Source organism: Xiphophorus maculatus, chromosome 16 (genome assembly GCF_002775205.1).
Source record: "Xiphophorus maculatus strain JP 163 A chromosome 16, X_maculatus-5.0-male, whole genome shotgun sequence".
Taxonomy (NCBI): Eukaryota; Metazoa; Chordata; class Actinopteri; order Cyprinodontiformes; family Poeciliidae; genus Xiphophorus; species Xiphophorus maculatus.
The window spans coordinates 18,706,855-18,732,824 of NC_036458.1; the positions used below are offsets into that span (position 1 = coordinate 18,706,855).

A 25,970-nucleotide genomic window follows, 5' to 3' on the forward strand; every position below is an offset into this window, starting at 1 on the left:
TGTATTATGAGAAGTAAGAGATGTGGTTACACAAGCTAAATCCACCTGGAACAAGACCATTTAAAGTGTTTTTCGTCCGTTGCGAGTGTTAGATTTACTTCTCGTGACCGTCATTTGATTGAATGTCACGTGTGTTTGGTTTGCTGCAGGTCAGGCGGGCTTCGTTACCGGCCTCCCACTCTACATTACCGGGTCCATGACAGATGGACGTCCATTAAAGTTTAGCTTCAGGTCACAAACTATAACATAATGTTAAAGTTTACACATTAATTTGACCCCTAAGGTGACAGTTCAGACAAAAAGATGGTATTTTCTCAAAATGTCGGCCATGTGTTTAACCACAGAGACAAACTAGTGCATGATTGTGATGTTTAAAGGAAAGGGTATCTGGGTTTAATTTGTTTTGTTTTTACAAATAAGAAACTGAGAAGTGCAGCTTACATTTGTATTTAGCCCCTTTCGAGTCAGTACCATGAAGGACCGACTTTTTGGTGCAATTCTGTCATTTTTACCGCTTGCTCTGTGTAAGCCGTATTGGATAGAAAGATTCCTAGAACATCAATTTTTAAGACTTGACACAAATTTGTGGATACATTTATGTTTTACTTTAACTGGGTCAATAAGCCACCTCTTAAGTCTTGCTTAGCCTCTGACAGGTTGTGTCAGACGGTGACCCACTATATGCTGTGGTCACCATCACGTCTCACAGTGAATTTGATTTGTGAGTGACGGTTATTTTTGTTATTGTTAGATTTCCTCCACGTTGCATTATGAAAAAAGGGTCACAAAAAGTTCAATTTTGGTCTCATCTGACGAGACAACCGAAACGTTTTATAGCAGTGGATTCTTTTTCATCTTTTTTTGTTTTGCTTTTACTTTTTTTTTTCTCTTTACTGTCTGGAATAAATATTGACTGACATTATTGGAGACAATATTCCACACTTTCTTGGCTCAAATTCCCCAATTTTTTCTGGAGTTTTAAAACATTTTTTTTCTTCAGAGTGCAAACTATTTACCTCAAACATGATTGAACAGTGAAATGACAAAAATCTAAAATTGCCTTTTGACTTTCACAACATATTTTGACTGCAGGAACATAGATTGTGTAAAGCAGCTTAGATTTGATGCAATTATACCGTTTGTAGAAATTCCCCCAAATCAGCTGTTTTAGTTCTCGGTTTGGGAATTTTGAACCCGATTTAAAAACCCAGGGGTAGCCTAATATTAAAGACGTCAAGACTAAATAGGTAGTTATATTATTTATCTCAATGTTTATCAAATGAGTCAGTAAGTTTAAAACCATAGTGGTGATCAGTAAAATGTTAAAATCAAGGTGTGATGTGGCAAAAGGTGGCATGACGGTTTATTGTAACTCAATATGAAGCTAAAATTGGGGACAAAAGTTGTCACCTTTGACCTTTATCTCCACTTCGGTATTCCGTGGTTTAATACCTATTCACTCTTTTTCATCCATTTGAAAGAACGTCTCGCTGCTCTACAGTTATTACAACAAATAATGAGATGGCATTTGGTTTAAGACTCTTTTATTAAGAGATTCTGTCTACATACACACAAACTTTAAAAATATGTCTTATATTCAGGCTATATTCAGGTCCGTAGCTGGGAGAAAGAACATGCAAGTAGCTCCAGACAAGATTATATATTCTGGGTGGGAAATACTATATTTTTTTAATGATTAATACATGATAGGAGTAGAATACCGGTGTTAGATACATGTAGAATTAAATTCCAAGACATGCTATACTGATAGCTTGGATTAAAGAAAACCTGCTGAGTCCTTTTCATTTGAGACCATCAATCATCTATAGGTCTGACCACTAGGGGTCAGCACTAAGCCCCTTTTTAAGCCTTGTCTGGCGAACTTCCTCCATCAGCTCTTTCAGATACTCGATCTCCCTGGTCATGGATTCGGCCTTCTCCGTCAGCTCCACGTTCTTCCTCTCCAGCTGAGCGTGCTCCACCAGTAGAGAGTCTTGCTCGGCTCTCTTCTTCTGCCTGTAGCGCGTGGCGGCTGTCTTATTCTGCTCCATCTTCTTCTGCTTCTTGTCCCTTGGCGCTTTCGAAGTTGACCTTTCAGTTCCGCTTGCAGCCAGGCCAGACGTTAAATCATCAGTGCTGGGGGAGGGTGGGCTGGTTCTGTGCTTGGGATCAGGGTAGGGTCTGCTTCTGGGGGACTTCTGCGGCGGAGAAGCCGGAGGGGAGCGAGGAGCGGCGGCCGGTGTGACCCCGACGCCGTTTTTGGGAGTCAGAACGAGGACAATGCGCGTCGGGGACAGCGAGAGTACGATCTTTGGTACCTGAGGCACCACGGAGGCTACGACGGGCTTCACCTCGCTCTCGGAGATGTCCACCTCGCTTCCCAGGTCCAGCGTGAAGGCCGGAGAGGATGGGGAGTCGACCACGCAGGGGGACGGGCCGGGAGAAGCAGGTTCTGACTTGACTTCAAGCTCCTCTTGAGGCTCTGGAACCAGGAGCGGAGAGGATGGAACCTCTTGCCCACCAGTGAGAGATTCAGACTCGCCTACTGCAGTGACAGAGGGGTCGGAACCGGAGACAGAAGGGACATGGTTAAAGGAAGCAGAAGGAGCACTTGAGAGGGTTGGCAGGGGGAAGGAGTCGAGCTCCATGGGACAATCCAGGGAAGCAAGGAGATCTTCTGGAGAGCTGGGGGCATCTTCAACAGGACTGCAGGAGCCAATCAGGGAGTCCAGGTCAAAGTCACTTAGATCCACCCTCTCAGCCATCCAGTCCAGATCGCTGAGCGCATTGTCTGGAGACAACAAAAACACCATAAGTACCAATCCTCGCACAAATATACACAAGACATTTCCCGTAATCACCTTTGCTGTCCCCCGAAACCATCTGACTCGATCTCGGCTGAACAGGGTGGTCCAACCAAGAGAGGGGGAGCAGGTCGGACTCCATCCCGGCTTTGTCCCCACCGAGGTCAAGAGCTGGCGGTGAGGGAGGAGGAGAGTAGAAAGGCGGAGGGGAGGATGAAGAAGAAAGGGCCGAGGAGGCGAGGGGCGACACACGCCCCGGCGGCGAGTCTCCTCCGCCTTCCTGTCGTCCGTCTTTGTCAGGGTGAAGAAACGCGAGGTCCATGGCATCAACCATGGGAGAGGAAGGCCCCCAGAGAAGGGCCTCCATGTCTTCCAGGCCAAACTGTGAGCTTGTCATCGTCATGGTCATAGTGGTGGTTGTTGGTCACAAAAAGGGCGTGTGACGAAGTTAGGGTGGCGATCAACTCTTTTATGCTGTCAAAAGCAGCAGTGCTGAAGGTTTCCACGTGGGACCTGAAAGGTGGAAAGCAAAGATTTGTGAAACATTATATGAATAAGAAATGTTTCATGTAAAAAAAGAAAAGTTTATTTTGCAGGAACAGATGTAGCATTTGACTATTTTTACTTAGAACCTGTGCTTGTCGGCCATGATGTAAGAGGCAACTTCACATGGAAACCAAGGAAACCACGGTTGAGTATAAGAAGAACAACTCCCACTTAACTAAATTTGATCCATCATTTTCAAATGGGTGTTAATTTTTATAATAATTATAACTGAGGGAAAGATGTACTATATGTCAAATTTAAATATCAGACAAAATGCACCTAAATTTACCTCAAAATATAACAAACTCCTAAATTTTATTTATATATACTTATAATGAAGGTATATTTTGAGCTTTTTTAGCACTTTCATCACACTTACAATTAAAGGTGTGGATGCAAAACCCTTAAATCTTGCTTTTCAATGATTATTTTTTATATCAATCCATCTCTATGCATATGTGTAATAAGACATAAGATGTCACAATTTCACTATTGGAGTCAACCCTGCCTAAGAAAGGCAGTTCATTTTTATTCATAACTTTGAATGGAAATGTTTAGCAAATTTTAAATAAATTATTTTCTCCTAAAAATTGTGCCTGAACAAAAAACAACGTCTGCATATTGTATAAACACTGCCCCCTATGACTGCAGTTGCACTTTCCTTACATCACCAGTCTCTTCCTTAATACAAGCCGCATGACTCTGACGTCAATGCGTAACAACAATGTCTCAAAAAAAAAACAAAAAAAAAAAAACCTCCTTTAACAACAGCGGCTACTTTTGTTCTAATTCCACCCACAGAAAGCCGCCATTTTGACACAACACACACATGATCTATTTTCTGCCACGTTGGCACTAGAGCATGACAGACATTTGAAAAGGACATAAATATTTTTGGGTTTCTATTACGTACCTAACTACATTACTAAGGCTTGTCGAGCTTTTTTATTTTTGCTTTTTTTTATTTTAATAAATGTTACAAATTTTATAAGTTATGACATTAACTTAAAAAGAAAAAATGTTTGAATAATCATAAAAAAATACATATCAAATAATCATACATTTCCCTTGTAATGATTTTGCTGCCCTTATAAAAACACCGGCAGCCTTATCAGTCGGGAAGTAGGCCGGCCGGAACAGCTGTCATCGACAAAAAGTAACAAAAATGATACTTACGACATGTTTCTGAGTTAGAGGTGACTCAGTGCACTGGATGGATGCACTGTTTTGTTTGTTGCTGCTGGGTCGCGGCACACTTTTACACTGCCATTTCGGCAAAGACAGCGATGTCTAACTACGATGTTGCTCTGGGTGTTGTTCTGCTCAAAGGAAAATGGCGCCCGCTGTAGAACGGTGGGGATATAGAGCTGAAGCATAGAGCGGGTAGAGATATCCTTCCGCAGACATCTCTCATATCACTACGCCACCTGGAAACTGTGGTGAAGAAATTGAGAACTAATTATGCTGTTTATATCATAATAGCAAAGAAGTTAACTTCAAAAATGATAATAAAATTTTTTATATATATTTACCCACATCGAGATTGATATTTATTATTGATTACAATAACTGCAATGTTTACTAATTTCTTTTTTTTATTTTTAAACAGAGCAAAGCCACCCTGGAAATTATTGAAAAACTAGTCTTGCAAGTTTCTGGCACTAGCCCTGGAGTTGAGAGAATATCTTTATCAAATTACAGCACCTACATTTGAAGGAATTTGTTACTTCTTAAAAAGTTTTTATTCACTGCAGGAGGAAAAATAGAACCCGGTTGATCTGTTTAAGAAAAGACTTTATGGATTGTGATCTTAAAACACTAAAACCCAGAGCCGGCCCAAGGCACAAGTAAACTAAGCAGCTCTACAGAGCCCCCAGACTTTCAAGGACACCCCATAAATAATTGAATATTAACAGACTGTATTTTTAACATTTATCGAGAAGTACAATACCGTTAAATTGTATTTAGTGGTTTCAGTAGATAAATTAACATTTTTTAAAACTGTTTAGCATTCATTTTAAGATTTAAAGGAATATCAAATGTACTCTGTAAAAGTGTGTAGATAGATAGATAGATAGATAGATAGATAGATAGATAGATAGATAGATAGATAGATAGATAGATAGATAGATAGATAGATAGATAGATAGATAGATAGATAGATAGATAGATAGATAGATAGATAGATAGATAGATAGATAGATAGATAGATAGATAGATAGATAGATCTATAGATAGATGTAAATTTGTATATATATATTTATATATTTATTTATTTATAGGTGTATGGCTTTTTAAGAACAATTTACAATGTATGTAAATTGTTCACCATATATCTAGATAGTTAGATATCTATCTATCTATCTATCTATCTATCTATCTATCTATCTATCTATCTATCTATCTATCTATCTATCTATCTATCTATCTATCTATCTATCTATCTATCTATCTATCTATCTATCTATCTATCTATCTATCTATCTATCTATCTATCTATCTATCTATCTATCTATCTATCTATCTATCTGCTTCAGCCTCTAGATAGATAGATTTATATAGATTTATATTTATATAGATATATTTTTTTATTTATTTATATTTCTAGTGCCCTCTGTGAGCTTCCTAGTGCCCCTAGGGACCCTTTGTCGCTCCCTAGTTACTCTTTGTAGCCCCCTAGTGTTCCCTTGTCCCCTAGTGGTCCCTGTGTTCCTTCGTCGTCCCCTAGAGCTTCCTCCGAGTCCCCTAGTGCTCCCAGTGTTCTTTCGTTGCCCTCTGGTGATCCTTTGTTTCCCCGAAGTGTTGACTCGTCTCCTTCTAGTCTTCTTAGTGTTTCTCACGAGCTTCTTCCCCCTAGCGGTCCCGGTGTTCCCTCGACATCCCCTAGAAGTCCCAGTGATCCCTCTCAGTCTTCCCCTAGAGCTCCTCCCGAATCCTCGCCTGTGGTTGCACCTCCCGAGTCCCCGCCTCCGGGTGGCACCAGAGAGTCTTCTCTGCTGCCTCCGTCCAGCACCAGGGACTCCTCGCCGTCGTCTCCGGGCGGCACCAGAGATTCTTCTCCGCTGCCTCCGGGCAGCACCATAGACTCCTCTCCGTTGCCGCCGTCCAGCACCAGAGACTACTCTCCGCTGCCTCCGGACAGCACCAGAGACTCCTCTCCGCTGCTTCCTTGCGGCACCAGAGACTCCTCTTCGCTGCCGCTGTCTGGCACCAAAGACTCCTTCCCGCCGCCTCCGGGCAGCACCAGAGACTCCTCTCCACTGCCTCCATCTGGCACCAGAGACTCCTCGCCACCGCCTCCGGGCAGCACCAGAGACTCCTCTCCGCTGCCGCCGTCCGGCACCAGGGACTCCTCGCCATCGCCTCCGGGCGGCACCAGAGACTCCTCGCCACCGCCTCCGGGCAGCACCAGAGACTCCTCTCCGCTGCCACCGTCCGGCACCAGGGACTCCTCGCCGTCGCCTCCGGGCGGCACCAGAGACTCTTCTCCGCTGCCTCCAGACAGCACCAGAGACTCCTCTCCATTGCTTCCTTGCAGCACCAGAGACTCCTCTCCGCTGCCTCCGGGCAGCACCAGAGACTCCTCTCCGCTGCTTCCTTGTGGCACCAGAGACTCCTCTTTGCTGCCTCCTGGCGGCACCAGAGACTCCTTCCCGCCACCTCCGGGCAGCACCAGAGACCCCTCTCCACTGCTTCCTTGTGGCACCAGAGACTCCTCTCCGCTGCTTCCTTGTGGCACCAGAGACTCCTCTCCGCTGCCGCTGTCTGGCACCGGAGACTCCTCTCCGCTGCCTCCGGGCGACACAAGAGACTCCTCGCCGCTGCTTCCGGGCGGCACCAGAAACTCCTCTCCGCTGCGTCCGAGTGGCACCACGGACTCCTCTCCACTGCCTCCGAGCGACCGGCCTCAGTGCAGCAGACGGCTGCTGGACCTCCTACGACGGTCCGCGTCCTGCGTCTCTGCCCACACTTTCTGTTTTTGTGTTTGGACTCTTGCCTCCGGCCACCCTGGTGGGTCATTTTGTGTTGATTTTTGGATTCTGCCCCCCCCTTGTCCAGCGCCCCTCCGCCCACCCTTGTTGTGTTTTTTGTTTCAGATTTGTTTTGGGCATCTTGTTGCCGCCCTTGAGGGGGGGTACTGTCGTGATTTGAGTTCTTGAGTTGTGTGCTTATTTTGAGTTTCTGTGTCTTTGAGTCGCTGTGCTGTCCTGTCCTCCATTTGATTGTTCCCAGGAGTGTCTCGTTCCCTGATAAACTCTTCTGTATTTAGTGTACCCTGTGTCTCTGTCGGATCCTTGTCAGATGTGTTCCTGACACAGAGAGACTCAGATACAGGTCCCGACTCAGAGGACGGTCATGACTCAGAGGCTGGTCCCAACTCAGAGGCAGGTCCCGACTCAGGGGCAGGTCCTGACTCGGATGCAAGTCCTGACTCAGAAGCCGGTCCCAACTCGGAGGAAGGTCCCGACTCTGAGGCCGGTCCCGACTCTGAGGCAGGTCCTGACTCGGAGGCAGGTCCCGACTCTGAGGCCGGTCCCGACTCTGAGGCAGGTCCTGACTCGGAGGCAGGTCCGCATTTGGAGGCAGGTCCTGACTCTGAGCCAGGTCCTGACTCTGAGGTCAGTCCAGACTCGGAGGCCGGTCCTGCCTCTGAGGACGGTCCCGACTCAGAGGTCAGTACTGACTCAGTGGTCGGTCCTGACTCTGAGGTCGGTCCCGACTCAGAGGTCAATTCTGACTCAGTGGTCGGTCCTGACTCTGAGGTCGGCCCTGACTCTGGGGTCGGTAGTGACTCTGAGGCAGGTCCTGACTCTGAGGTCGGTCCAAACTCGGAGGCAGGTCCTGACTCAGAGGGAGGTCCTGACTCTGAGGTCGGTCCAGACTCGGAGGCAGGTCCTGACTCTGAGGTCGGTCCACACTTGGAGGCCTGTCCTGACTCTGAGGCCTGTCCTGACTCTGAGGCAGGTCCTGACTCTGAGGTCGGTCCCGACTCAGAGGTCGGTCCAGACTCGGAGGCAGGTCCTGACTCTGAGGTCGGTCCACACTCAGAGGCCTGTCCTGACTCTGAGGCCGGTCCTGACTCTGAGGCAGGTACTGACTCAGTGGTCGGTCCTGACTCTGAGGCAGGTCCTGACACTGAGGCTGGTCCTGACACTGAGGCCGGTCCTGACACTGAGGCAGGTCCTGACTCTGAGGTTGGCTCTACGTCTGGTCCTCTGTAAAAGGGTTCTTGTGTCTGAACAACGTCCGAATCGTCTCCACAGCAGACAGCATGTTGAATCCATTTCCAAGTCTTTCTTAGATAGTCTTGCTGAAAATGAACTTTTCTAGGAGTTGCCAGGATGGTTCTGAAACACTGTACAAGTTTGTAAATAACTATTGGGTTGTCACTTTTTATCATTTTAAACAGCATTTCTTTAACTACATCGTCATTGCCGCTGAGAAGTTGAACGATGTCATTGCAGATTTTTTTTTCCATATCATCAAAAATGACAAAATCTATATCCTTTACCTCTTCCCAGAGTCTAGGGGCAAGCCTTCTGTGGACAGGCTCGGTGTCCTTCCTTTTGTAAGCCCCATAGGTAGACCTGTAGCTCGTCTTATAAATTATCCGCCAAAGAATTAAATATACCATATGTCTCCTTTCTTCTTCGGTTCCCCGTTTGAAACCCAGCTCGTTCGCGTCCCTCAAAAATCGTTCTGGATCTATGCCTGTCTGAGTGTAATCCTCACTCAGACAGTTTTCAGCAGAATACAAGTCTTCACTGGGAAAAAATGTCTTTCTGATCTTTCGCTTTGTCGATGAAAACATTTCCTTTGGAGGAACAGGATTCTCCAGGTGGCGTTTAAATTTTTCCGCCATAAATTCGTGTCCTTCTGGGTAATCGAGTAGCGCGATCAAATTAAGTTCAGAAGCGAAGTGGAATGCATCTCTTGTAATGCTCTGGAAAATTCTCTCACTTAACTCCTCTGACACTTCTGAAAGTACGTCCACATTTAGTTTTCCTGTCTTTCTTGAAATTAAAAGCAAAGCTTTGCGATGTTGTTCGCAAAATGTCTCTCTGACCAGATGCATTGTGGCATCATCTGCCACTTTCTCAATGATTTTCCACAGAAGTTCGCTAAGGAATTTCCTCTTCTGATAATCTGGCGTTGTGTGGCCAGGATGAACTTTATTTGAGCAAGTCTTCTTAACTTTACTCCAAAAGGAAACCTTGGGTCTCACGTAAACGTCACTCTCTGAGCTTTGGTCAGCCATCTTCATCGGTCCAAAACGTCCAAATGAATTTTCTGTTGACTGACCAGAGAATTAACTGATCAGTTGGTCATATGATGGCCTTTATGACATCACAGAGGCATCCTTAGAAGTCATGCTGCTGACAATGATGTCATCAGCATGGCAACTGTTGCTAGGAGTAATAATAGCACACAGTGAGCATGCACTATGAAAAGAAAAGAGAATCTGTGGGCACTAAATACATTTTTCTCACAAGTCTGAACTGGAAGTGACCTGCACAGCTTCGCCGGAACAGGGGGAGCCAGGTGGAATTTCCCCATTATTCAAAAGCTTTTACTCCTCTTCAACAGTTTTTCTGTTATAATAATAACATTTAGGCACTTTGCAGGATTATAATTTGTTCTGGTACGTCTGCCTATTTCTTGCATTTCTGCAAGTCTTCAGCAGTTGATTTCAAACATTTTGGCATCTTCAACAAAAGCATTCAGCATTCACACTTGCATTGTCGCAGGAAATGCACACTTTCTAGTTCTTGTTGTATTCACGTAACAACTAGTGACATGTTTACTCAAATACTTACGTTCTTCGGCCAATCAGAGCCTCTTGTTGGTTATTTTTCCATCCAATGACAGAGCTGCATAACGGAAATACCCGAGAGAGTCCGGACATTTCCGAAGGACCCTTTAGCTTGGTGCGTCAGTTTAAAAAGTGGGCTGTGACCGCGGACCCGTTTGTTTCTGAAGTGGGAAGTGGGTTTATTCTCTCGTAAGGAGCACAGACATGAGACGAATCAGGACCTAGGAACGATCTAGAGTCAATGCACAGCTTCAGTTATTACAACTGAAAACCAGCGATCATTTCCTTCAGTCAAAAGTGCGTTTCCTTGGTCATGAGATATCTGCTGAGGGCATTGGGACTGACCCTCAGAAAACAGCAGCAGTGCAACAGTGGAAAATCCCCAACACACTAAAAGAGTTGAGGTCATTCTTGGGATTCTGCAGTTACTACAGAAGGTTCATAGACGGGTTTTCACAAATAGCGGGCCCTCTCCATGATGTGGTAAATGCATGTCTCAAAAATACTAGTTCTTCCGGTTCAAAGAGATCATTTGGAGTGTTGTGGTCCCATGAGTGCCAAAAAGCATTTGACCTACTAAAAGAGAAGCTGACCAGTATTCCTCTGTTGGGTTATGCTGACTTTTCCCTGCCTTTTATTGTTGAAACAGATGCCAGCAATGCTGGATTAGGAGCAGTCCTTTATCAACAGCAAGGCAAGCAGAAAAGAGTTATAGCATACGCTAGTAGAAGGCTCCGCAATGCGGAAAGAAATGACAGGAACTATAGCAGTATAAAACTAGAAAATCCCTGAAGAAATTTAACCGGGGCCTGCCAAAGTCTGCCCGTCGGTTTGGACCCAGCATTCTGATGCTAAAAATTAACATCAATGCTAAAGAAAGCTGCAATGTAATCAATAGCATGAGGAGAATGACAAGAATGTTTACTAACATGGACTTGCATCATTCAGTATGATAAAGTAAGTGTATAAGCTAAAATGAGCAAAAATGCTAATGTTAGCATGAATGCTGTCAGTAGCATGTGGGACATCACTAGCATGTTGTCTATACTTCATTTACTCCATTCAGCATACTAAACATGGCTAGTAAGTCAGAAAAAATAGCTAATATTTCATTTAAGCTAAAAGGCTAATGCTGAGAGAAAGAGATAATGCAGACTAATATTATTGCACCGCCTGTGGTGGTGCACTAACTTGAGAGGGATATTGAGGCTTTTATTTTGAAATTTTCAGTAAGCTTTTTTTCAAAGGACCCAACTAATCCCATGTGTGACAGTGGTTTGTTAAATCAGTTGTATAATGCGCAAAAGAGCAATTACATGATGTAAAAATTGTCAAGGCTTTTATTTTGAAATTGCCAAGGCAGTTCCCTAACCTGAGAGAAAAAAATATGCTGGCTAATATTATAGTGCACTATCCTGAGGAGGATATTGAGGCTTTTATTTGGAAATCTTCAGTAAGTTTTATGTTAAATGGCCACACTAATCCAAAGTGTAACAGTGGTTTATTTAAACCAGTCGCATAAAGCCAAAAACAGCAGCAATTACTTTATGGAAAAAATGTCAAGCCTTTTATTTTGAAATTTTTTGTAAGCTTCATTTCAAAGGGCCAAACTAATCCCATGTGTAACAGTGATTGCATTAAAACAGTTATAAAAAGCCCAAAACACAAGCAGTTCTAAAGGCCAGTTCAGTCCTCCTCTGTAGTAACTGACAGTTCCTCCATGTTTGTAGTTCTGACATTCAGCTCAGACCTCTTTTGTAGGCACTGAGTGTCCGCCATGTTGTAGTTCTAACCTTCAGTCATTGTAGTTCTAAAGAGCAGCTCAACTGTCATGTGAGTGAGAGAGAAAGGGAGAGACAGAATTGTAACTGTTTGAAGCAGTTAGTTTTTCTGATCAAAGTAGGCTGAACATATCTTTCTCTAAATGCTGTCAATAGCATGTGGGATATCATTAGAATGTTGTCTGTAATTGACTTACTCCACTCAGTATATTAAACATGGCTAACAAGTAAGAAAATGGCCAATAGCTTATTTAAGGCAAAAGGCTAATGCTAATCTCCCTAACCTGAGAGAAAAATATAATGCATGCTAATGTAGGGCAGTGGCTTAAATATGTCAGCGGATGCCACCAAAATGTTAGATTTGTTCTTTGAGTTATGGAAGTTGGTAAAGTGTGTCCGTTGAGGAACACCGTACTTGGCGTCAGTTACGGTGCGCTGGCAGAACAACGGTCAGTATCTGCTGTGAATTCTGACCGTAAGCAATGCTGACCGCCAGCTCCTCACTGTAGCCACATGTTACTTTTAATGTCCAAGTAGTTAGTTTTTTATCGTTTTGTCTTTTTCTTCTTTTTTTTTAAATATATGCTGTATCTGTTAAACAAAAAAAAAAAAAAAAACAATAATAGTAACTGCGTTAATGAGACTTATATTGACACGCAGTATTTGCTGTGAACTCTGAAGGCGAAGCCGCTGCGCTGTCGGTTGGTCCGAATAAACGGTCTGAACCACGATCTCAACCGCCGTGTGTGTCCGATTTATGCCTCAAGTTTCCTTCCGACAACCACCATTAAAGAAAACACAATGCAGAGTCTAAGGAACAGCGAGGTGTCGTCTCACACGGACAGGGTTACATCTTTGGTGCCATGACCCGGATCGTGGTGCTTCAAGATCACCCAGGCAACAACGCCAGGAGCCCGGTTACCCAACGGTAGTTTGTTGAGTGTATGACAATCTGAGTTAGAGTGTGAAGCTAAAGCTGCAACATATTATTTTTGTGTCACTTTTATTGCACTGTTTAAGGTAGTCAAAAAAAATATTTTTTTTTTGTGAACTACATTTTGTTTGAAATATTTATTCTATTGTGATGATATCCTGTTTTTTGTCTAATTAGAATTTTGGGAGTGCGTTAAGATAATTTAATTATTTATTTATCTTTGATTCATAGCAAGAAGAAAAAAAAGAGTAAATAATTACATTTTGTTTGAAATATTTATTATATTGTGATTCTATTCTGATAATTTATATAAGTTTAACTGGAATTTTGGGAGTGATTCAAAATAACTGTGCCACACAATTATTTATGTATTTATTTATTTATTCACAATTAAACACTTAAAAAGGGGACGTACACATACAAACATACATTTTGGCAGTCTACATAAAATTAAAAAAAAGAGATCCTTGAAAATAATGAATGACTATGCAGTTACCCCAATGAGGCAGATGCCCTCTGCAGTAACATCCAGCCACCTACTTACCCTGAACCAGTACTGAGGCACAGATTCGACTCCCCAGGGGTGCCACACACCTACCGACCTGGAAGAGCAACAGCTGATGCCAGCAACCAACCACCAGCAGTGAGGTCAGAACCAACCAACCAACCCACAGGACTTCATGGCCAGCAGCTACAGTTGCTACAGCAACCCCAGTTCCCCAGGCCTATGATGGAGGAGTAAACACACAGCACACCCCTACAGCCCCAGTTCTGTCACCCTATGTGGATCAGTATACTTCTTTTTTTTTTCTCCGAAGAGTTTTTTTGCGGCGCTAGTGGCTCGTTTTTTTTTCGACAGTAGGCAGACAGGAAGGAGGGTGAGGAGAGGGGGGAAGTCATGCGGCAAAGGTCGTCGGGACCGGGAGTCGAACCCGCGACGTCCGCGTCGAGGACTAAGGCCTCCAAACGTGGGGTGTGCTAACCCCCTGCGCCACCACAGCACACCCCCAGTATACTTCTACACCTTGGACTGCCATGCATATGACTGCAGCTTCCCTACCACCTCAGGCTATGACAAGAAGCCGGATTATGAAGCAGCCTGCTGCTGCAACCATCTATCCACACCCAGCAGACCTTTATCAGCCAGAGAGCCAGCACCCCGCCGGTTATGCTGGCTCTCCCACTGTGCCCCAAGCTCCACTATATTCATCGGTCAGTGGTCCATAGGATGTTCATTCAAACAGGCCCAACCCTCAAATTATAATCACGCAGCTCACAACCATACAGATCCGTTCTACGGACACGGCCGGGCTGCGTACGGCGGATTCCTGCACACCCACCAGGTGAGAAGTGTTCCTATATTCACCGGTAATGCTGATAGTAGGATGCTGGTGGAGGATTGGATTCGGGACATGCAATATCTCCTGGAAGCGATTGAGCTCCCGCCACACCTGCGGTTTTCCACTGTGGTGCATCATCTGAGTGGCGAGGCCAGGAAATTAGTCCTCAACCTACCTCTCCATAACCAAACCCCTGAGATGGCTTTTGAAGAACTGAGGGCTGAGTATGGGGACACACAGAGCCCCCTAGATCCACTGGCTGACTTCTACGAGCGGAGCCAAAGACCAGGGGAGTCTGCCTGCTCATATGCCATATCGCTGGAAGCTAATCTGAGAGCGGTAGAGGACAGTCAAAGAGGAGGAGAGCCATTTCCAGACCGGGACTGCAAACTCACCTGGCAGTTTTTAAGGGGTCTTAATGATGAGGAGGTATACATGAGGATCGCTCCACTTAAGCCCAGGTTCTTAAGCTTCCAAGAGCTGCAGGCTGAGCTCAGAGACATGACCAAAGAAACTAAACAGTTCCAGTCATTCCACAAATCAAAGCGAGCTCACACCCAGATCCAGACTGCATCTGGCAGCAGCCCAACTGTGAATGTGGAAGAGACCCCCCCCATGTGTCAGAGTTGTCAGAGCTTACAGAACTGGTTAAAAAGTTAGCTATTTGCCAAGCAGAGCAAATGACTAAATTGACCTACCTTGAAGCAAGAGTTACTGCTCCATTGCCTGCTCCACCACCACAAGTCCAGGCACCCATAGGGCCTCCAATCTGAGCCCAAATCTCAACTGTGACATGCCACAGATGTGGTAAACAAGGGCACATAGCCAGAGTCTGCAGGGCAGTGTTACCAGATCCCAGTAAGGTGAATGGGAACAATCCCCACCCTGCTCAGGCTTTAAACGAGTAGAGCTCGTGGTCACCGGGGCAACCATGGGCGAGCAGCCAGACCCCCAGCCACAAGACATAAAGATAACTGATGGAGGGGAGAGCACTCCACTGGTGGGCCCTAGAAACAAAGGTGAGGTGGAAATCAGTGGAATGAAGTGCTCATTGACTCTGGCTCTCAGGTAACCAGTATTACCCACAGCTACTGGTGCAACCACCCTATCCTTCAAAAGCAGAAGTTACAGCCCTCTCTGATACCTATAGATAGATAGATTTATATATATATATATATATATACAGTATATATATATACACACAGTACAGACCAAAAGTTTGGACACACCTTTTAATTCAATGAGTTTCCTTTATTTTCATGACTATTGACATTGTAGATTCACTCTGAAGGCATCAAAACTATGAATAACACATGTGGAAATATGCACTAAACAAAAAAAGTGTAAAATAACTGAAAATACCCCTTATACTCTAGTTTCTTCAAAGTAGCAACCTTTTGCTGTGATTACTGCTTTGCACACACTCTGCATTTTCTTGATGAGCTTCAAGAGGTCGTCACCTGAAATGGTTTTCACTTCATAGGTGCCCTGTCAGGTTAATAAGTGGGATTTATTGCCTTATAAATAGTCATGAAAATAAAGAAAACCCATTGAATTAGAAAGGTGTGTACAAACTTTTGGTCTGTACTGTATATATACTGTACATATACAGTATATACAGTATATATATATACAGTATATATATATATGTATGGCTTTTTAAGAACAATTTACTATTTCTGTAAATTGTTCACCATATATCTAGATAGATAGAAGATAGATACATAGGTCTTTCTATGTATCTATTTATCTAGATAGATAAATTAATAGATTTATATAGATTTATATACAGTACAAACCAAAGGTTTGGACACACTTTCTCATTGAATTCAATGAGAAAGTGTGTCCAAACTTTTGGTCTGTACTGTATATACACTGCTCAAAAAAATAAAGGGAACACTTAAACAGGTGTTTAACACTTAAAGTGTTCCCTTTATTTTTTTGAGCAGTATATATATATATTTGTTTATTATATATATATATATATATATATATATATATATATATATATATATATATATATATATATATATATATATATATATATATATATATATATATATATATATAGTATATATGTATGGCTTTTTAAGAACAATTTACAATTTATGTAAATTGTTCACCACATATCTAGATAGATAGATAGATCTATATATATATATATATTTATATATATATATATTTACAGATATCTACACAACTGTAGATATATGTATCTATATAGATAGATAGATCAGAGGAAACAATTCGTTGGATCCACGCCAACGTCCGGGCCTTCTGCGCCTCCGGGGCCGGCGCCACATCCGTCCCCAGCTCCGTCGTCTCCAGGACCAGCCACACCTCTCGCAGTCGCTGCAACCCCCGCACCTGGAGCTCACCCTAGCTCCGTCTACCTCTGCTCCAGCCACAGTCCCCGTGGTCTTGGGGTTCCAGGTGGACAGGCTGGCACCTAGCCGACAGGCTTCAAGGTTGGTGGCTTGGCCTACCGCCACAGTTAGTGTGCTCTCTGCTCCTTCCGAGCTTCCTAGTGCCCCCTCCGAGTGTTCCCTTATCCCCTAGTGGTCCCTGTGTTACTTTGTCATCCCCTAGTGCTTCCTATGAGTCCCCTAGTGCTCCCAGTGTTTCTTCGTCACCCTCTAGTGATCCTTTGTTTCCCCGAAGTGTTGACTCGTCTCCTTCTAGTGTTCTTAGTGTTTCTCCCGGGTTTTTTCCCCCTTGCGGTCCCCGTGTTCCCTCGTCATCCCCTAGAAGTCCCAGTGATCCCTCTAAGTCTTCCCCTAGAGCTCCTCCCGAATCCTCGCCTGTGGTTTCTCCTCCCAAGACCCCGCCCACTGTTGGTTTGCTTTCTGTTTTTGTGTTTGGACTCTTGCCTCCGCCCACCCTGGTGGGTCATTTTGTGTTGATTTTTGGATTCTGCCCCCTCCCCCCACCCTCCCTCGTCCAGCGCCCCTCCGCCCACCCTTGTTGTGTTTTTTGTTTCAGATTTGTTTTGGGCATCTTGTAGCCGCCCTTGAGGGGGGGTACTGTCGTGATTTGAGTTCTTGAGTTGTGTGCTTATTTTGAGTTTCTGTGTCTTTGAGTCGCTGTGCTGTCCTGTCCTCCATTTGATTGTTCCCAGGAGTGTCTTGTTCCCTGATAAACTCTTGTGTATTTAGTGTACGCTGTGTCTCTGTCGGATCCTTGTCAGATGTGTTCCTGACACAGAGGGACTCAGATACAGGTCCTGACTCAGAGGACGGTCACAAGTCAGAGGCAGGTCATGACTCAGAGGCTGGTCCCGACTCAGAGGCAGGTCCCGACTCGGATGCAGGTCCTGACTCTGAGGCAGGTCCCGACTCGGAGGCAGGTACGCACTCGGAGGCAGGTCCTGACACTGAGGTCGGTCCAGACTTGGAGGTCGGTCCTGACTCTGAGGTCGGTACTGACTCGGAAGTCGGTCCCGGCTCGGAGGCAGGTCCCGACTCAGAGGCCGGTCCCGACTCTGAGGTCGGTCCAGACTCGGAGGCAGGTCCCGACTCTGAGGTCGGTCCAGACTCGGAGGCAGATCCTGCCTCTGAGGACGGTCCCGACTCAGAGGTCAGTACTGACTCAGAGGTCGGTCCTGACTCTGAGGTCGGTCCCGACTCAGAGGTCAGTACTGACTCAGTGGTCGGTCCTGACTCTGAGGTCGGCCCTGACTCTGGGGTCGGTCCAAACTTTGAGGTTGGTCCAAACTCGGAGGCCGGTCCTGACTATGAGGCAGGTCATGACACTGAGGCCGGTCCTGACTCTGAGGCAGGTTCTGACTCAGTGGTCGGCCCTGACACTGGGGTCGGTCCAAACTCGGAGGTTGGTCCAAACTCGGAGGCCGGTCCTGACACTGAGGCAGGTCCTGACTCTGAGGCAGGTTCTGACTCAGAGGTCGGTCCAGACTCGGAGGCAGGTCCTGACTCTGAGGTCGGTCCACACTCGGAGTCCGGTCCTGACACTGAGGCAGGTCCTGACTCGGAGTCCGGTCCAGACTCGGAGTCCGGTCCTGACTCTGAGGCAGGTCCTGACTCTGAGGCAGGTCCTGCCTCTGAGGCAGGTCCTGACTCTGAGGCTGGTCCTGACTCGGAGTCCGGTCCAGACTCGGAGTCCGGTCCTGACTCTGAGGCCGGTCCTGACTCTGAGGCAGGTCCTGACACTGAGGCAGGTCCTGACTCTGAGGCCGGTCCCAACACTGAGGTTGGCTCTACGTCTGGTCCTCTGTAAAAGGGTTCTTGTGTCTGAACATCGTCCGAATCGTCTCCACAGCAGACAGCATGTTGAATCCATTTCCAAGTCTTTCTTAGATAGTCTTGCTGAAAATGAACTTTTCTAGGAGTTGCCAGGGTGGTTCTGAAACACTGTACAAGTTTGTAAATAACTATAGGGTTGTCACTTTTTATCATTTTAAACAGCATTTCTTTAACTACATCGTCATTGCCGCTGAGAAGTTGAACGATGTCATTGCAGATTTTTTTTTTCATATCATCAAAAATGACAAAATCTATATCCTTTACCTCTTCCCAGAGTCTAGGGGCAAGCCTTCTGTGGACAGGCTCGGTGTCCTTCCTTTTATAAGCCCCATAGGTAGACCTGTAGCTCGTCTTATAAATTATCCGCCAAAGAATTAAATATACCATATGTCTCCTTTCTTCTTCGGTTCCCCGTTTGAAACCCAGCTCGTTCGCGTCCCTCAAAAATCGTTCTGGATCCATGCCTGCCTGAGTATAATCCTCACTCAGACAGTTTTCAGCAGAATACAAGTCTTCACTGGGAAAAAATGTCTTTCTGATCTTTCGCTTTGTCGATGAAAACATTTCCTTTGGAGGAACAGGATTCGCCAGGTGGTGTTTGAATTTTTCCGCCATAAATTTGTGTCCTTCTGGGTAATCGAGTAGCGCGATCAAATTAAGTTCAGAAGCGAAGTGGAATGCATCTCTTGTAATGCTCTGAAAAATTCTCTCACTTAACTCTTCTGACACTTCTGAAAGAACGTCCACATTTAGTTTTCCTGTCTTTCTTGAAATTAAAAGCAAAGCTTTGCGATGTTGTTCGCAAAATGTCTCTCTGACCAGATGCATTGTGGCATCATCTGCCACTTTCTCAATGATTTTCCACAGAAGTTCGCTAAGGAATTTCCTCTTCTGATAATCTGGCGTTGTGTGGCCAGGATGAACTTTATTTGAGCAAGTCTTCTTAACTTTACTCCAAAAGGAAACCTTGGGTCTCACGTAAACGTCACTCTCTGAGCTTTGGTCAGCCATCTTCATCGGTCCAAAACGTCCAAATGAATTTTCTGTTGACTGACCAGAGAATTAACTGATCAGTTGGTCATATGATGGCCTTTATGACATCACAGAGGCATCCTTAGAAGTCATGCTGCTGACAATGATGTCATCAGCATGGCAACTGTTGCTAGGAGTAATAATAGCACACAGTGAGCATGCACTATGAAAAGAAAAGAGAATCTGTGGGCACTAAATAAATTTTTCTCACAAGTCTGAACTGGAAGTGACCTGCACAGCTTCGCCGGAACAGGGGGAGCCAGGGAACCATTGGTCCCTCCACTTTACTGCCCTACACATGTTTTTTATATCAAGTTCCACTTTCCTGGTTGCTCCGTAAATTTCGCCGCGCTTCTTCTCCTGCATACTTTTCGCTATTTTCATGGCAATCAATGGCAATCAATCATTGATTGATTCCCATTGATCAATCAATGAAACTGTCACTCCATGGCAGTTTCAGGACTGTCATGGAGGAAACAAGGCAGCGGCCATTTTGAATTTGGGCAGTCTAACAGCTTTTTTACTGTGGGACACCTGGGAATAATTTCAGCTTTTGACATTGGTTTTTTCGTGCTGCATGTGGCATGTTTTTTGTAGTCACCCTGCTAAATGATGCCTCCAAATAAATGTTGATATATCAGGAACCATAAAAGGTATGGACTTCATTCACCCACCGTTTTTATCAGAGGGAATAGGGGAACATTTCTCTCTTTTTTCAAATTTTAGGTTTTACATGAGTTTTTTTTTTACATTGCATAGAATATATTACTGTAACTCTTCATGCAAGTGGAAGCCTAGATGCAACCATTAGTATTTTAGCTACTTTTAGCCTTTTGTATAATTTTACCTAATAAACTGCGGTGACCCTACGGTTTAGGTTAGGAGCCACTGTTCTCCAGAAATTTCTAATACTGTTTAGGTGGAATTTCCCCATTATTCAAAAGCTTTTACTCCTCTTCAACAATTTTTCTGTTATAATAATAACATTTAGCCACTTTGCAGGATTATAATTTGTTCTGGTGCGTCTGCCTGTTTCTTGCATTTCTGCAAGTCTTCAGCAGTTGATTTCAAACATTTTTGGCATCTTCAACAAAAGCATTCAGCATTCACACTTGCATTGTCGCACTTTCTAGTTCTTGTTGTATTCACGTAACAACTAGTGACATGTTTACTCAAATACTTACGTTTTTCGGCCAATCAGAGCCTCTTGTTGGTTATTTTTCCATCCAATGACAGAGCTGCATAACGGAAATACCCGAGAGAGTCCGGACATTTCCGAAGGACCCTTTAGCTGGGTGCGTCAGTTTAAAAAGTGGGCTGTGACCGCGGACCAGTTTGTTTCTGAAGTGGGAAGTGGGTTTATTCTCTCGTAAGGAGCACAGACATGAGACGAGTCAGGATGCTTTGTGTTGTCTTGGCGCTGCTTGTTACTCAATGCGCCGCCGTCGTAAGGTAAATAATGTTTCTCACTTGGTTAGCTAACAACTTACTGGGTTGAGGAATGCGCGTGCGTCATTTAAGTTGCTGTAGTGCAGAATTGGACGCGCGCGCGTTCAATTCCTCTACAGCCAGTGGTGTTAATGAATTAGTTTATTTTAAAAAACTGAAAACTGTGTTTTAAAGTTTGCTTACGAGGAGGAGCGATGGACACGGAAGCGTGTTTTCACCCCCGTGATGCTCATATGCGTCGCCGCGTCTTAATCTAATAAACATGTCGTTACAGAGTTCCTCTGTATAAAACCAGAAGTCTCCGCCGCCTCATGAGCGACAATGGCAGGACTGTGGAGGAACTTCGGGCTCTGGCCAGGAGTGTCGGATCTCCGGACAGCTCTCCGTCCCCCAGGCTGCCTGTGGAGAGGCTGACCAACTTCATGGATGTATGTGCACCTGCAGAGCGCCTCGGTTCAGATTGAAATGGCGGCCAAGTTAAACGTCATGTTTCATCACATTTCTTTTTTTTTACAGCGCTAATATTGACTCTGGCTATCATTTGGCTACTGTTTTACATGAATACCTTCTGCGTTTGCCACATTTTCTGTTAAAAAAAGGATCGCTCTTTGGCAAGAAATGCATTTATCTAAGCAAATATTTGACTGTAAAACTCCTAATATCAACTTTAGGACGACTTTACTCTTAGAGCTCACTTTACACGAAACCAAACAGGATTAGCAATGGAACAGGAAGCTTGCATAATTATGCAAGTGTTTATTGTGACCAAATATTCTTTCCTTTAGTGATGCGCTTTAGAGTTTCAGGCTGTCCGTATTCATACCTCCTGATCTTTGTCACAATTTTTGTCATGTTAAAAACAACAAACTCCAATGTGTTTTTTTATTGAGCCTTATTGTGACAGAACAGGAGTGTCCCAACGTGATTTCTCAAGAGCCAGCTTCTGCATGTTTTAGCCGTTTCCCAGCCAGTGGCGGTTCTTGCTTAATTATGCCCCCTGGCACTACAGGTAAAAGGAAGTCAGGATGTCACAGAATGTCTTGCACTGACTGCAAACTCACCCAGATCCCCAGATCCCCTCCCCATTTCTAATGGCGCCCTGGGTAACTGCCCGTATCAAAAACTGCCTCTGGATCCAATACAGCTGCTTCAAATTCTCAACATATGATCAGCTTCTGCAGTAGTCTGGCAGTGAAGCATTCATTTAGATCAGGAAAGGAGAAATATCTGCTCTTAGGCCTTCAAAGAACGGCTGGATTCATAAAGAAATTACTGCTTATTTACCTTTGTGATTTCTAAAGATTGTATTGGATTTATTTATTTAAAATGCACAGTGCATTGTTCATAAGCACGTCTCTGCCTGATTTAGCCATGCTAGCTAGTCTGCATGCGCAGGTTTGATTCGAATATTCAAAGTAAGGCAAAACACAAAAGATCTAAAACAGAAACGGAAGTTAAAAGCTCAGATAATGAAATGACTCTGTTTTGTGGCTATCAGAGTAAAGATGGAACCGAATAAAAATTCACGCAGATTTTACATTTTTACAAGACTCTGAAATGAATCCTGTGATTCAAGTTGGAACAAAATGAATTTTGCGATCTGTAATATGACAAAATGTGAAAAAGCCTCTTTATTTTATTTACTTATTTATTTTTTAGGCCCAGTACTATGGCGTCATCAGCATCGGCACCCCTCCGCAGAACTTCTCCGTCCTGTTTGACACCGGCTCCTCCAACCTCTGGGTCCCGTCTATCCACTGCGCTTTCTTCGATCTGGCCTGCTGTGAGTTCGCCTTCCAACTACGACCTTTTAATTCAGTCACTTCATAGAGAGAGTTCAAATTCAAAGCAGTTTGAGGATTTATTACTCCATTTGAAACCGAAGCCTTTTGCAACACAACCAGTTTCTGGTTTTAGTGGTAGCAATGGCTTTTGGTAACTTGCATTATAACAAGCCATCTTTTTAGAGTTTTTTTTTTTTCTTTACTTTTCCACCCAGGGGTTCATCGTCGTTACAACTCCCAAAAGTCGAGCACGTACGTGAAGAACGGAACAGAGTTTGCCATCCGGTACGGCAGAGGCAGCTTGTCTGGCTTCATCAGTGAGGACACCGTCTCGGTGAGTTTAGAAAACAAATCACTCGACCTTTAAAGCTACATTCAGTGATCACTCTGTGTCATTTTGGATTTAATCCCGTCGCTTGCAGGTTGCGGGTTTATCCGTGCCCGGTCAGCAGTTTGGAGAAGCGGTGAAGCAGCCTGGCATCACCTTTGCCGTTGCCCGCTTCGATGGCGTCTTGGGCATGGCGTATCCCTCCATATCGGTGGCTAAAGTCACCCCGGTGTTCGACACAGCCATGGCGGCCAAGCTGCTGCCACAGAACATTTTCTCCGTCTACATCAGCAGGTGGGTTTAAGACAAATACGTTTTACAAAGGATGTTTTTGGGATTTACTTTCACTGCGACGAGGAAGAAACCACTGCAAGGTTTTGGTTTGTGTTACGTAATCTGTTGAAAAACCGTTTGCGTTGAGAAAATGCTTCTGTTGAAACGGATTTTAACTCTCAGGGACCCGAAAGCAGCAGTGGGAGGAGAGCTGATGCTGGGTGGGACCGACCCGCAGTACTACACCGGAGACCTACACTACGTCAACGTGACGAGAAAGGCCTACTGGCAGATCGACATGAACAGGTGAGGCTTTGCTGCTTTGAGGAACTGGAATAAATTAGAGGAAGTGTCAACACGTTTGACTGTACAAAAGTGACATTTATTGGTGTTTTTTTACAGTAATTCACACGAATAGCTTTTAATCTGTGGTTCTTCTGACCTTTCAGAGTTGACGTGGGCAACCAGCTGACGCTCTGCAAAGACAGTTGCCAGGCAATTGTTGACACGGGAACGTCTCTAATCGTGGGTCCAGCTGCAGAAGTCAGAGCGCTGAACAAAGCTATCGGCGCTCTGCCTCTGCTGATGGGAGAGGTAAAAGTCGCACATCTTAAAAGTCTTGCGTCTTTTGTTGCGTCGACTTCAGCGTGCTCGTTTTTCCTCTCTAGTACATGATTGACTGCAAGAAGATCCCAACGCTTCCTGTCGTTTCATTCAACATCGGAGGGAAGGTGTTCAACTTAACTGGGGAGGATTATGTCATGAAGGTATTTATTTAGGGGAGGTATTTTATTCACTTGTTCACGTCGTTTTTCCTAGCAGTGATCTTGCAAATAAGTACATCAGTCTGACTTTCAAATCTCTTTCTAGCTGCTATCTAACTGAATTAATGGAATGACATAAGTTAGCCAGTTTTGCAAAATCTTGAATTTGAAAGTGACACATGCTGCATTTGAGACTTCTTGAAGTCAGAAAACAGAAGTAGTTTCTGTCTTCTAGTTTGTAACAACTTGGTGGGGAAAAATGCTGGAGGAGCCTCAAGGTGTTTATCTGGCAGGTTTGTGTAGAAAAAAAAGTTGCATAAGGCTATGAATGTTCTGTAAGCACTGTGTGAGTGCTACGGTTGGCTATTAGCTGCTAAAAATGCTGAAACTGCACTAAATTAGAGGCCAATTTGGTCAACTTTCTCTTTGCCTGATTGAACCTGAACTGAATAATTTTACATCGAATAAGATTCTTTAGAGCACAGATTTTTGACGCCTTTATTTTGTTTGTGAAAACCCAAAAAGTAGTGTTTTCAAACATTCCACGTCAGGAGAAACAATAAATGAACCACTCAAACTTTACTGATTATTACACTAAAGGAGCGGATACCAAAATACAAAATGTATTTTTGAGTACTTTTCAAAAATCACGTTTCAAAGGGGCATCAGATCGACAAAAACCCTTATCCACTGCTTGTCTATTGCGAAATAAACAAGTATAATAACAATTCCAACCTTTAAGGGTAGATTACCTTATTCAGTGAGCTGTAATTGCATACAGTGTAGAAAGGAGTTAGATTAATGTATTTAAAAATTCAGAGAATCACAATAATTACACTTCAATTTAAAGTGGACTGATTATTAGAAATAATGTACAGTAAAGTGAAGGAGGAGCTTTACTCGGCATGTTTATTGCACGTTGCACTCAAAGCCTGAACAATCTATTACTCATTCAAACTGTTTTCTCAGAAGAAAATCAGTTCTAAAAAAGTATTTTTTAAAAATCACTGGCTGGAATTGGTTTGTATTCAGGGTCTACTGACGTACAATTAAATAAAAGCAAACAAAAAAACATTTTAAGAGAGAACAAACTCGCATAAAAAAAGAATTTTATTCAAAGAGCATTGTTTACTATTAATTCAAAGGTATCTAAAATGGTTGCTCATCTCAAAAAGTGAACACAATCTGTGAAAAAGTTCATATAAACTGTGTGTGAATCAGATACAGTTGAATTATTCCAACTTCATGGGCAGTAGTGTACGATAATCTTGTCTTTTTTTCTCCTTCCCCTTTGTTGCAGGAGTCTCAGATGGGAGTGTCCATCTGTCTGTCCGGGTTCATGGGCATGGACATCCCGCCGCCGGCCGGGCCGCTTTGGATCCTGGGAGACGTATTCATTGGGAAGTACTACACCGTGTTTGACAGGAATGAGGACCGAGTCGGGTTTGCACCCGCCAAGTAGACGACTGGTAAAATTTCCTTTCAACTTCTAATTAGACTTTCAAGAAAAATAATCAGCTGATCAAATTAAAAAGCACAGCAAGAAATGCTACAGTTCACCATTTTCCAAAGATTCACTTTTAAAAGCTAGAAAATCCAGCATGTTGACGTGCATCGATGCCTCTGTTTGGATACTTATTTGTTGCACTCATGTGAAGCTGCGTTCTAACATTCAAATTTAACTTTACGTTGTTCTGGTATATTTTCAAACTGCGGATTTCATTTCCTTTGCTTAAAACCAATTTTGTCTTTTTGTTTTTTGTATTGTAGTTGAATTAAAATTCTATCCAATGTGAGCTTTTCAAAGCTGAATAAAAATATTGAATGCTTTGTATTACTTCAAATCATGTCCTTACAAAAAC

At 44.0% G+C, this 25,970-nt stretch overlaps 3 protein-coding genes across 3 annotated transcripts; 1 reads left to right on the forward strand and 2 right to left on the reverse strand.

Annotated features, from left to right (window-relative positions):
• Positions 1–1,527: 1,527 nt before the first annotated feature.
• LOC102223838 (cyclic AMP-dependent transcription factor ATF-4) lies at positions 1,528–4,696 on the reverse strand. The gene is made up of 3 exons (XM_005811730.2): positions 4,527–4,696; positions 2,862–3,317; positions 1,528–2,791 (listed from the first exon to the last, which is right to left on the reverse strand). Exons 2-3 carry the CDS (start codon positions 3,211–3,213, stop codon positions 1,839–1,841), a joined length of 1,305 nt encoding a protein of 434 aa, XP_005811787.1. The 5' UTR covers positions 3,214–3,317; positions 4,527–4,696; the 3' UTR covers positions 1,528–1,838.
• A 1,772-nt stretch (positions 4,697–6,468) lies between these two features.
• On the reverse strand, positions 6,469–7,370 carry LOC106700038 (S-antigen protein-like). Its single transcript, XM_014473589.1, has 2 exons — positions 7,348–7,370; positions 6,469–7,237 (listed from the first exon to the last, which is right to left on the reverse strand). Exons 1-2 carry the CDS (start codon positions 7,368–7,370, stop codon positions 6,469–6,471), a joined length of 792 nt encoding a protein of 263 aa, XP_014329075.1.
• Positions 7,371–10,313: 2,943 nt separating this feature from the next.
• Positions 10,314–25,942, forward strand: LOC102225207 (cathepsin D-like). The gene is made up of 10 exons (XM_023348838.1): positions 10,314–10,368; positions 20,895–20,962; positions 21,234–21,387; positions 22,619–22,742; positions 22,959–23,077; positions 23,166–23,365; positions 23,528–23,650; positions 23,794–23,938; positions 24,013–24,111; positions 25,409–25,942. The coding sequence occupies exons 2-10, from the start codon at positions 20,895–20,897 to the stop codon at positions 25,568–25,570; spliced, it is 1,194 nt and encodes a 397-aa protein (XP_023204606.1). The 5' UTR covers positions 10,314–10,368; the 3' UTR covers positions 25,571–25,942.
• The last annotated feature ends 28 nt before the right edge of the window (positions 25,943–25,970 follow it).

What these genes read in the sequence shown, in the direction of transcription:
- LOC102225207 (XM_023348838.1), top strand. Translation starts at nt 20,895, where the DNA reads ATGAGACGAGTCAGGATGCTTTGTGTTGTCTTGGCGCTGCTTGTTACT. An exon ending in GGCTGACCAACTTCATGGAT is followed by an intron (nt 21,388 to 22,618) that starts GTATGTGCACCT and finishes TTTATTTTTTAG; the next exon opens with GCCCAGTACTATGGCGTCAT. An exon ending in TTCTCCGTCTACATCAGCAG is followed by an intron (nt 23,366 to 23,527) that starts GTGGGTTTAAGA and finishes TTTAACTCTCAG; the next exon opens with GGACCCGAAAGCAGCAGTGG.
- LOC106700038 (XM_014473589.1), bottom strand. Translation starts at nt 7,370, where the DNA reads ATGACCCACCAGGGTGGCCGGAG. An exon ending in ACCCACCAGGGTGGCCGGAG is followed by an intron (nt 7,238 to 7,347) that starts GCAAGAGTCCAA and finishes GCTCGGAGGCAG; the next exon opens with TGGAGAGGAGTCCGTGGTGC.
- LOC102223838 (XM_005811730.2), bottom strand. Translation starts at nt 3,213, where the DNA reads ATGACCATGACGATGACAAGCTCACAGTTTGGCCTGGAAGACATGGAG. An exon ending in GGTTTCGGGGGACAGCAAAG is followed by an intron (nt 2,792 to 2,861) that starts GTGATTACGGGA and finishes TGTTGTCTCCAG; the next exon opens with ACAATGCGCTCAGCGATCTG.